This window comes from Copadichromis virginalis, linkage group LG6 (genome assembly GCF_057382275.1).
Source record: "Copadichromis virginalis isolate Kocher_CV1m ecotype Utaka linkage group LG6, C_Virginalis_male_GT1.1, whole genome shotgun sequence".
Lineage (NCBI taxonomy): Eukaryota > Metazoa > Chordata > Actinopteri > Cichliformes > Cichlidae > Copadichromis > Copadichromis virginalis.
The window spans coordinates 13,600,228-13,611,544 of NC_140623.1; the positions used below are offsets into that span (position 1 = coordinate 13,600,228).

The 11,317-nt window shown below is 40.4% G+C and overlaps 1 protein-coding gene across 1 annotated transcript in view; it reads left to right on the plus strand.

Moving 5' to 3' along the window:
* The window catches only part of LOC146707415 (uncharacterized), a 36,282-nt gene extending 26,474 nt beyond the window's left edge, over nucleotides 1-9,808 (plus strand). The window contains exons 52-66 of the mRNA XM_085460758.1: nucleotides 343-396; nucleotides 480-533; nucleotides 752-805; nucleotides 889-996; nucleotides 1,081-1,134; nucleotides 1,400-1,453; nucleotides 1,536-1,643; nucleotides 2,708-2,761; nucleotides 2,872-2,907; nucleotides 3,019-3,072; nucleotides 3,215-3,542; nucleotides 3,681-3,793; nucleotides 3,964-4,032; nucleotides 8,582-8,815; nucleotides 8,907-9,808. Of these exons, the coding sequence (XP_085316884.1) occupies nucleotides 343-396; nucleotides 480-533; nucleotides 752-805; nucleotides 889-996; nucleotides 1,081-1,134; nucleotides 1,400-1,453; nucleotides 1,536-1,643; nucleotides 2,708-2,761; nucleotides 2,872-2,907; nucleotides 3,019-3,072; nucleotides 3,215-3,542; nucleotides 3,681-3,793; nucleotides 3,964-4,032; nucleotides 8,582-8,815; nucleotides 8,907-9,053 (1,521 nt within the window). The 3' untranslated portion in view covers nucleotides 9,054-9,808. The remainder of the gene's footprint in view (nucleotides 1-342; nucleotides 397-479; nucleotides 534-751; nucleotides 806-888; nucleotides 997-1,080; nucleotides 1,135-1,399; nucleotides 1,454-1,535; nucleotides 1,644-2,707; nucleotides 2,762-2,871; nucleotides 2,908-3,018; nucleotides 3,073-3,214; nucleotides 3,543-3,680; nucleotides 3,794-3,963; nucleotides 4,033-8,581; nucleotides 8,816-8,906) is intronic.
* The last annotated feature ends 1,509 nt before the right edge of the window (nucleotides 9,809-11,317 follow it).

Sequence of the window (11,317 nt, forward strand, 5' to 3'; positions counted from 1 at the left end):
GGAATTTGAATGAATTCAAACTAAAATGTTAAAAATATATGAGGACCCATAGAGAGGGAGATGTGGAATAAACCAAACTTTGAAATTACATCCGAGCTAAATTTGAAAACACCAGGCAAACATATATTTTAGATGATCTGTGGAGAAACAAAGCTCCTCGTGAGCTCTTATATTTCCACTGGAAACTAAAGTACATAAAATCCTCATTATGTAACATCTTTGTAGTTGTTGTTTTCTCAGTCAGACATCTACCAGGCTAGTTTTTTTCTTATTTTTTCCCCATTTTATTGCTTTTAAAGCTGTTATGTGTTCCTCTGCCCACAATCTTTGTTCCCCCATCAGGGTGTTGATGGCCTCTCTGGATCTAAAGGAGACACAGGAGACCCTGGAAACCTTGTAAGCTGTAGACTGCTGTATGAACACAAAAGAAAACGCAACATAATGACCGACCAGCTAACCTTTTTCTTTAAATGTACCAGGGACCCCCAGGGGCACCCGGGGAACCTGGACCACCTGGGCCTCCAGGGCGAAGGGTCTGTCTGTTTTTCTTATGATGTTCTTTTGTCTGCATGCAGAAACCTCATTTTCTATTTACTGTTAAATCTGAAGATTAAAACTTCTGCTGTTGGGCAGAGGTTGGGAGTATTTTTGCTTAATGCATTCTCACTGTGCGTATGTGTGTGTGTGTTTGTGCATGACTGCACCCTTATGACAGATTCAGGTTAAAATGTTTTAAAATGTTGTTCTTCAGGGCCACATGGGGAAACCAGGAAAGGAAGGAAAAGCAGGCCTGAAAGGAGCGAAGGTGAGAGTTTGAAACAAGTCTTTCAATAATAACTTCTAAATACTGGCAGTGCCTGAAAGCTGACTTGCTCTCTGTCACTGCAGGGTGCTCTGGGATTGGAAGGTCCCATTGGGAAGACGGGCCCTGTGGGAGCCCAGGGGCATCCTGGCAAGCCTGGTCCCCAGGGTCTGAGAGGGATCCCCGGGCCTGCAGTGAGTTAATTTAGGAAAAGCACAGAAGGAGTGAGTAAAGCACGGAATACATGATGTTTCAATCATTTCTTTGTCTTCTTTCAGGGTGAGCAGGGTTTAAATGGACCACCAGGCCAGACAGGACCACCAGGTCCCATGGTAAGATAACCCATCAAATAGCAAATCTGAGAAGTTTTCAACAAAATCACGCTTCCATCTTGCATTAAAACCACAGTTTGATGTTTTTGCATATTATTCTAAAGATAATTTAAAAGAAAAAATACGTGTGTAGCACATAAAACCGAACTATAAAGGTTAACATTACATTGCAATATAAAACACCTAGAGGCAACTGTTGTTGTGATTTGCGCTATATAAATAAAATTGAAGTGGATTGAATTGACTCATCATTTCATCTCCTCAGGGTCCACCGGGTATAACAGGACTGAAGGGAGACCCCGGCAAGAAGGGAGACAAGGTGTGTTCATACTGTACTCACAAATATTCAAGTTATCCTTTACTGGGACTTTTCTTTGACCTCATCTCTGATATCTTTGTAGGGTCATGGTGGTGTAATAGGTCTGATAGGGCCACCAGGAGACATTGGAGAGAAGGGTGACAGAGGACTACCAGGAAACCAGGGATTACTGGGTCCAAAGGGAGATGAGGTGCTTAAAAAATGCTTGAACACACTCTCCAAGCAAGCAAATAACACAAGATGTGTAGAGGTGTATCATGAAAGTCCAGTATCAAATCATGGAGACATCTAGATGCTGCTGTCACAGTTTTAGCTTTATGATGATATGCAAAGTATAAAGTTTGCTATAAACAATGGTTTAGTATCTGTTTTTGATAGAGTGAGTAAAGAACTGAAATTTGTCCAGTTATATAAATGTAAAGAAAATGCATATTTAGTCCCTGAAGGTTCTTATCTATTTCAGATATTATAATGTCATGATGTTACCTAGCAACCACCTTCCAATGGGATAAAATTACAAAATGTTATTATTTATGATAATAGTGATAATAATTACTATAACCACTTATAAAAGTATCACATCATTTTAATTTAATGGCAGTAATATTTAATTTAGCAAATATTAAATTACATGTTTGGCACATTAACTTATGAAGTCAAGTTTACTGTACTTAGACACTATATGAAAGGTTTAATGCCACATAATAATTATGTAAATGTAGTTAAAGCGACAGGATTTTAAGGCAGAGTGTCTTGGTATACTTTTTCAACCTTGAACAAAATCTTAGATACAAGTGTTTTATTTAGTGCTGTCAGTGTTAATCTCATTAAAATGACGTTAATGCCACAACCGCGTTAACGCGGCAAAATCTCCGTTAGCGAGTTAGCGCGGATCGGCCTGTTGAAGGTGAACAGAGACAGTTCACCTTCAAAGTAAAAGCTGCACCTTTTGAAGTGTGTAGCGCTAAACCAAAGAAACAACTTGCTTTAACAATAAGAACAATTCATAAATATCATAAGAACATATTTCTGTCACTTTTTATCACTTGATAAATTGTTGGTATGACTGATGATTGCGGACACTGATCTGTTTATTAACTACAACATGATCATTATTTTTAATGTCTATATACTTTTAATCGGTTTAAACAAATATCATTTGGCATTAATCCCAAGCTTTCCAGTATTATTCTGATAATTAACTGCACGTAAAAGGAATCTGCTGACTATGTTCACCCCACTGTGTAATATTAGGGTCCAGTTGGTTCATCAGGTCCTCACGGTCCACCTGGTCCTACGGGTCTGTCTGTGAGTTTGCACGATTATTTTCCTACATGACTTATAAACACATAAGCATGGAGATTTCTGAAACAGTGCATCCGTGTTTCCTCTTTTTTGCTCTCTCATTTCTCTCATAGGGTGTGATTGGTCAGAAGGGCTCTAAAGGAAATCAGGTAACTCTGAGATTCATCATTTCACACAACTGAATTATTCAGTGCTGTTATATTACACCATAACTACTCATAACTGAAACTGAAAGACTGATCATTTTGTGGCTCATTTAGGGTCCAATTGGTCCTAGAGGAGACACTGGGCCCGCAGGACCTCCAGGACTCCCAGTGAGTAATATTTAGTTCATTCAAGAATCGTATGACCTTTGTTTACTTTGCCATTGATCCATGTGCATCTGGACTCTTCTCTTCTTTTTTTGTCTACTTCAATCCATTCTTCTTTCTGTCTTTTCATCTACTTCCGTCTCAGGGACTACCAGCAGCTGGTGTGGTCCCTCTGCCACAACGAGGCAGAAGGAGGAGAAATCACTCCTGGGTGGATGGTGCTGCACTTGAAGATGAAGAGGATGGGGAGGAGGAGGCCATAGGTGGGGGAGAGGAGGAAATGATGCAAGGGGATCAGGCAGAGCAGGACAGCCAGCTAAACGAAAAGAAGGGCCAAGGCATGGAGGAAGTGTTTGCCTCTCTATCCTCGATGAAAGTCGAAGTAGAAGGTCTGCGCACCCCGCAAGGGACATACCACAGCCCCGCCCGCACCTGCAAAGAGCTTTGGCTTCTCCACCCAGATCTCCCCAACGGTACTTCATCAGTTTATGTTCTTGGCCATCTGTTGAGCACAGCTGTCTCATTTCAAGATAATCTGTAGATTTTTTCTGCTGCTTCTGTCTGCTGTGGCCTTGGCCCCCCTGAGGTCCTCTCTTTGTCTCTCTATCCAGGCGAATACTGGATAGATCCCAACCAGGGTTGCCATAGAGACTCCTTCAAGGTGTTTTGTAACTTCACCGCACAGGGAGAGACGTGTCTGTACCCCGACAAGAAGTTCCAGTCGGTTCGTTTACATAAATAACACAGTGTGCTATTTTTTTGGAGCAATACGATTAACATTAAAAATAAGCAGGAGGCTGTATCAAAAGCTGCATGATGTAAACACTATTTAGTCATCACCAGTTTGCTGACTGTGTGAATTTGGAGGTGATTCTTTTGTTTGTCTATTTTTAGGTAAAATTAGCATCCTGGAAAGAGGAAAAGCCTGGCAGATGGTACAGTCAATTCAGGAAAGGAAAAAAGGTATAGTTTGATGATTATTGCACATATTTGTTGGGCTTAACACATCTGGATGAGTGCCAGTTGCAAAGCTTTAAAAGAAACTCTGAATTTTAGAGACACTTGGGGCAGATTTACTAACAGACTGTGCCAGCACAAAATCCTCTTTTGGCATAAGAAAAGCTGCTGCTGGTATTTACTAAAGACACACAGTGTCAGTTTGCAACTGAAGGATGTTTTTGTAGCTGGCCTCTCCACATAAATATTTGTCTGGGATTCTCTTTCAGAGCTTAACATTTTGAGAGGATAGGATTTAAATGATTAAACGTGATTTATTAAAGTTTGTAGCCTCACATTGAGTTAAATTAATAGTGAAATAAGGCATGTCTTATTTTTTTCACCTCATCCGGCTTAGGAGTTAGACCAGATTATCTACTCATTAGAAGGTTGGTGATTCGATCTCTGGCTCCTCCAGTCTTCATGCCAAAGTTTTCTTGGGCAAATTATTGAACCTTGATGCACTGATTGGATTGTTGAATGTTAGCTAGAAAGTAGGGTACAAAATGCCTATGTAAGGACCAGTAAATTTACTTAAAATAACATTAATTTTAAATAACAAAGAGAACAAGTTAGTTATAAGAATGAGTAAGGCAGATGGCTCAAAGCTGTGAGTCCTGTGCCAAAGCTTTGGCTGTCTAACTCAGAGTCCTCACCCTGCATGTTTAGACCCAAGCCCCACATATTTCTGGCTCTCAGTAACACTGTTTTTATCAAACAGAGCTGAACTTAATTGAACTGTAGTTAACGCGGAGTGTCGGTGGATGATGCCTCAATAATGCAACCTCTTTTACAGAGAGTCAAGTTACTTTTTACAGTGAGCAGAGGTACTTATAGTAAATCACACTTATAGTCACATTTCTACACAGAAATCAGTACACAGTGAAAAAGTCTTTGACGCCTTTACTCAGAAGCACTCGCACAAAGAGTGACTTTCATGTCATTTCTTTTTTCTTAGTTGTTTTTAACATATTGAAATATCTGTTAGATTCATGTCTGAATGTTCTGTATGTAGTATTAAAACATTGATCCAGCAGCCACAGAGTGAAAAAGACACACACAAAAACATCTGGGGTGAATTTACACACATTAACAGTATCTTCATCAAGGCTCTGGATCTGACTGTAAACACTTTTACAAGTGGTACAGGTCACCTGTTACCCACAGATTTAAGGTTTAGAAAGGTTTGTAATATTTTGCATCTTTGTCTTTGCTTTTTTGCTATTGTAACATCGTGTTAATTTGTCGAACCAAGTAAATCTGGTCTAAGCATCTTACAGATTTCATGAGTAATTCCAAACCATCTGATTTAGACTTAGACTTTGGCAGCAATCGTATCAGTGATGGGTACACCAGGAACTGTCTCCCTCACTAAAGGCCAGTTCATGCTTTTTGCATGCAAACGTCAGAGTGACGCACATTTCATCATGTACATAAATCTGTGTGGGTGGATGAATACTCCTCTGCAGACGTGCAGCCCAAAATATTTGACTGAGTGGACTGCGCAGACTGCATGGGCCAGTGGGGAAATAATAAATACTGTGGGATATGTGACGAGGTTTTTTGTTATCCACAATTTTAGATTTCAGCTTTAAATGAATACAAAGACACAGATGGCTTTAAACTCCTGCTAAGAAATAGTTCCAACTTCTCCAGAAATCCTGTCCGCCTACTGTGGTACTGTAGAGATGGGATGGAAACACACTCTGGCTTTAAAATCGCTTGGCTCACCTAAAGAATCATTGGTGTGTTGCAGCAAGCCAATTTGTGACTATAGCTGCTGCATTCTACTGCAAAGATCCTGAAACTTAAAATTATTTAAAAGTCAAAGCTAACCTCTCATGAACATCCATGGGGACCATGTGTTTTTTCTGGTTTGATGTAAGGGGCAGCAACCCTGTCAATAATAAAATATTTATCTGTCTGTATTGCAGACAGGTGCATAGTATTTGTAATAGCAACCATATTCACATCTGCATGTGTTTACCTTAGCTGGCTATTCTCATGGGAAAATTGGCTGCATTAAAAGCTAATAATAATAATAATAATATCATAATAACAATAATAATAACAACAACAATAATAATAATAAAGCTTGAATAGGTTTGTGTCCTTGATGTTCAACTGCAAAATAAACATACATTTTTATGCTAATTATGGTACTTTCGTACTTATCATGTCAAGTAAAAGGAAAGTCCAGCGGTTAATAGCGGAATAGGCAGCATGTTCTGCAAAACTTGCTAACTCCAACAAGAGGAAGAAGAAGTCTGCAGGTGAAGACAGAGAATAATTGTGCAGCCAAAGCTGCCCAGCTAAGACTGTTAAAGAGGAGAAATTAAAATGCTTTTTGTTTTTTTAAGTTTTAGTGAGGGAGGATTCAGGTGAGGGCAAAAATCTGAATGTGTGCTGCTCCGTCAAATGAACTGCTGTGGCCTGGAGGGACGCAGGTGCTGCTCCATTCTTGTCTTTACGAGTTCAGAATTCTGCAAAGGGTAGTAGACTTGGAAAAACAAGCTCAAAGAAAACTTCAGATTAATGTTAAACAACAGTTGTGTGGTAAATTTAAATTTAAAAATAATATAACAGTTTAAAAAAGCTAAGAGGTATGAAAGTTGGTTTGTAAAACTAGTACTCTACGTGTACTAGATGTGCCCGTTTCTTGTCATTTCAAAACATGTGTCTCTCTGACTTGTGCTGCACTTTGCTCGGCGCAGCAGGAAACCATTATAGACACGAATGAGTTTCAGAACACAGCGCTGCGTGTGCTGCGTCCGATGTGAAAGGGCCTTAAGGCTAGGAAGCTTGGTTAACAAGTTTTTGTGTGCATATTCTGATTTACACTTCTAGGGCAAACATTTGTAGAACCAACAATGTAACCTACTTAAATGCCCAGCGGTCAAAGGAGATTGCAAAGAAAAGCGTCTGGACTTCTTTAAGTTGCTTGAAGACGTTTCACCTCTCATCCGAGAAGCTTCTTCAGTTCTAAGGTCAAATGGTGGAGAGTCCCAGATATAAACCTAGTGGGAGTGACCCCCCACAGAGGGACAAAAGGACCCCCTGATGATCCTCTAATCGCCTGAGCCAAGGTGGGAAACTGGGCGTGGGTCCCAATCAGCCAGAGTTTCGGGTGTGTTCATTGTGAAACCTGGCCCCACCTTATCATGCGAATTCCTGAGGTCAGATGGCCCAGGATGTGTGTGGGCGTTAAGGCGTCTGGGAAGGGAACTCAAAACTGGATTATAGATGGCAGAGAGTTGGTGCCGTAAACCACCGCCTCTGTTCAAAGATGGTCGCTCACAGTGGACATAGATGGCTTCTTTGTCCATTCCCATTTTATTACAGTGTATCCATATGAATGGCCCACCCTGTATAATGACCTAGTCTGCAAGATCTTCATCTCCAACCTCTAGCAGAGCTATGGCAGCATTCCAAGGGAGACTGGGGACACTGAGTCCAAATAGATCATGTTTAGCATCTCCACTGGTGAAGCTGCTACTCTGAGCTGCGGCTTCAGGGTGTTTGGTGCCCGTTGTGGTGGTGACTCCCAAACTAGATGGTGGACACTGGAGGTAAAGGGAATAATCAGGCTGAAGGAGTCCTATCAGGCTTGGTTAGCCTGGGGGACTTTGGAGGCAGCCGATAGCTACTGACAGGCCAGTGGGCAGCGGCTGAAGCAAAAACTGGGAGGAGTTCTGCAAGACCATGGAAAAAGGCTTTTGGACTGCCTCGGAGAGATTCTGGCAAACTGTGAGGCAACTTGGGAGGGGAAAGATGTGCTTTACCTGCACTGTGTATCGTTGGTGGAGCGCTGTTGACTTTGACTGAGGATATAGTCGGGCGGTGGAAGGAATACTTCGAGGACCTCCTTAATCCCTCTGACATGTCTTCCGTAGAGGAAGCAGTCTGGGGATGAGAGGGCCGGTGGCAGTAAATCGGACTTGTTCCCGGCAAGGCTGCTCTTTGCCTTTGTCATCGATCCTGTTCATAATTTTTATGGACAGAATTTCTAGGTGTAGCCAAGTGGGAGAAGGCATTTATTCGGGTGGTCTGAGAATCTTGTCTGCTTTTCATACATGATGTGGTTCTGTTGGCTTCATCAGGTGGTGGCCTTATGAAGCCACCCTACTCTCATCTATGGTCATGAGCTTTGGATAGTGACTGAAAGAATAAGATCGCAAATACTAGGGGTGGAATTGAGCTTTGTCTTTGCTGGTCTCTCCCTTAGGGAAAACAACATGTTTGTTTGATTTTTTTTCTCTCTATTTGCCCAGCATTCAGATAAGCGAAGAACCTTTGTAACGCAAGTAACAAGATACTTGCAACCGTAAGGTGATTACCGAATTTAACATAGCAATGCTTTACATACCGTGCTACTGAAAAATGTAATGTGATTGCAGTAATGTGTTACTTTGTAATGTGTTACACCCAAAACTGTTTGCAGTTATATTTGCTTTGTCTGCACTGTTTTGACTTTGTATGGTGTTGTTAATGAGTCAGTGTGATCTTGGTGCTCCAGTTTTCCTACTCCGGGTCAGATGGCGTTTCAGTCCACATTGTCCAGATGACCTTCCTGAAGCTGCTAAGTGCCACAGCCAAGCAGATATTCACCTACCACTGCCTTAACTCTGCTGCTTGGCTGCACACCGCCACGTACAACCACGAATACGCACTGCGCTTTAGAAGCAGCGACGGCGAGGAGCTGACATACGAGAACACACATTACATCACTGCACTATACGACGGGTGTCGGGTGAGGAACTCAGACACGCTTTTGAGGATAACTTATTAATTAATGATTTTATTATTTATTTACTTTATTCAATTGTCTTTGTCTGCTCTAGACACGCTCAGGGCAGGAGAGGACAGTTTTGGAATTTGACTCTCCGCTGTCCAACACGCTTCCCATCATCGATGTAGCTGTGTCCGATTTTGGAAATAAGAACCAGAAATTTGGTTTCGAAGTTGGCCCGGTTTGTTTCAACGGTTAACAGAGTCAGGGAGTAATTTACAGGGAAAACGAGCCATGGACATTTTTTACATGCAGGGATAAAAAGAAAAAAAAAATGATTCAAAACCACATATTTATAAGTTGATATACCTACAACAGTGTTCCTTCTTCTGTACACACACTCGTTTGCATACTCTGTCCTTCATTCACACAGCCCTGTCATGCATTCTCACTGTGGGCTTACATGCTGTGATTAAGAGAACTGCATACATGTAATGATTGTTAAAAACCCCTCAGCGACACTCATTTTGTCCTCTTTTCTTTTTGAAGGAGTAAGTGGTGCTCTCACAGTTTCATTCGTGTCCTTCTGTTCTTACAAATAATGAGCTGTGCACTCAAATCTCATCCATATGTAGTCACACAGAAGCATGTTTCTGCAACATTCATTCTCCACGTTCTTCAGCATTGTCATCAAACCTCAATTTGTTGTGTTGTTTTTATCTGTTGTTGTTGTAATTTTTCAATTATGCCAATTTGTTATGTCATGTATATTGGAGTTTAATTCATCATGGTGCTATAATGGAGCTCCTTCTGGAGTAAATATTTTTAAAAAATGGGTACTGGGGCAGTGCATTTTTTTTCTTTTTTTTCAACATTGCGAAGCCATGTTTAATATTTTTTTCTGCTTAACAAACTGTGGTGTGTGATTGCCTCGAGATCTTTCTATGCATATATGTGTGGGGAAGTGACTGATTAACATATTTTAATAAAAGTACACAATGTACATTTAAGTTAATATGATGAAATTTGTTTGTTTTTTTTAGTGAATACATTTGCTTAACAAAGACAACTCCAGGAGCAGCTTTAGTTCTGCAATTTCATAATACATGTCAGTTTGAAACTGTTCTTAGAGCCTGCAGGTGTGTCGGTCTCAGCAAATGTTGATGGTTTCTTATTGGTAACTTATTTTTTATTTCCTTTAAACTAAATCGCACTCGTGGACACATTTAAAAGATAGAACATGAAAATAAATAAATAAATAAATAAAAACTAATGAACAAGATTAGCTACATAAAAGCTGCATAAAATTGCTAATCACATTCCTTAATAATCAAATTGCATTTGAAATTTAGCTGAATTATGCACACTGTCATGTACAATGTTGAACACACTATATCAGATTAGTTGTGTGTGGTCTGCTAGGTTGTGTTACGTTACAAGTGATTACCAATTCCTTCTTTTACCAACATTCAACCTTTATTTTTAGTTTTTAAAATCTAATTTATTTATTTATTTATTTATTTATTTTGTATCTTCAAGTACTGCAGAGCTATGGTAGTTAGCATATCTGACAATTGTTTACAGTCACTTCATTGTTTCCAATTTCCTGTCACAAAGAGAGGTGCTGCCGCTGTCAGGGCTGGAGCTCCAGTTGGTGGTCGGTGGGACGTCATAATCTATCTTTGACACAACAGGTAACTGCTGCGTGATACTAAAATGAGAATAATTCTTAATTGGCTAGTATTTCTCGTGATGACTAGCAAGAGCAGCAATCTTTAAACGTCTAGTTGTGCGCATTCTTAGTTTCTTGGTATGAAATCCACCTATAATAAAGTATCTTGACCATAAGGGTAGAAAGTATAAAATGTTACAAAAATTGATTTATGCACTAAAATGCCATTCATACACAGCTGCACAGAAACCTGCTTCTGCAACATTCACTCTTCATGTTCTAAGTAAAAGTATAAAAAGGGGGAACCTTGTTTCAGGTGAAAGCAGAAGTGTCTTAAACGAGCATTCTTTTTAATGGCCACCGGTGAGGCTACAGTTGTCACAAAAAGATGTGTGGTCTGATAGAAGTCATCATCTGTCAGTCTGCCCCAGGGCAGCTGTGGCTACAACTATAGCTTGCCTCCACCAGTGTGTGAATGTGAGAGTGAATGAATAGCAGAACTGTAAAGCACTTTGAGGGCCCAGAAAAGCGCTATATAAATGCAATCCATTATTATTATTATTATTATTATTATCATAGACAGCCATTGGACTTGACATTTTCCTGGTGAGTTTATGGGCTCAGCCATTCATTCATGGGGTAGCTCAGGAGGTAGAGCAGGTGATCTGCTGATTGGAAGTTTGGTGGTTCAATCCCTGGCTCCCCTAGTCTGTATGCCAAATATCCTTGGGCAAAATATTAACCAACTCCAATGGATGCTCTCTGATGCATCCATTGGAGTGTGAATGGTAAGTAAGCACTTAAAAGCATAGAAGACAGTGCATGTGTCTGGTGAATGTGGCATGTTGTAT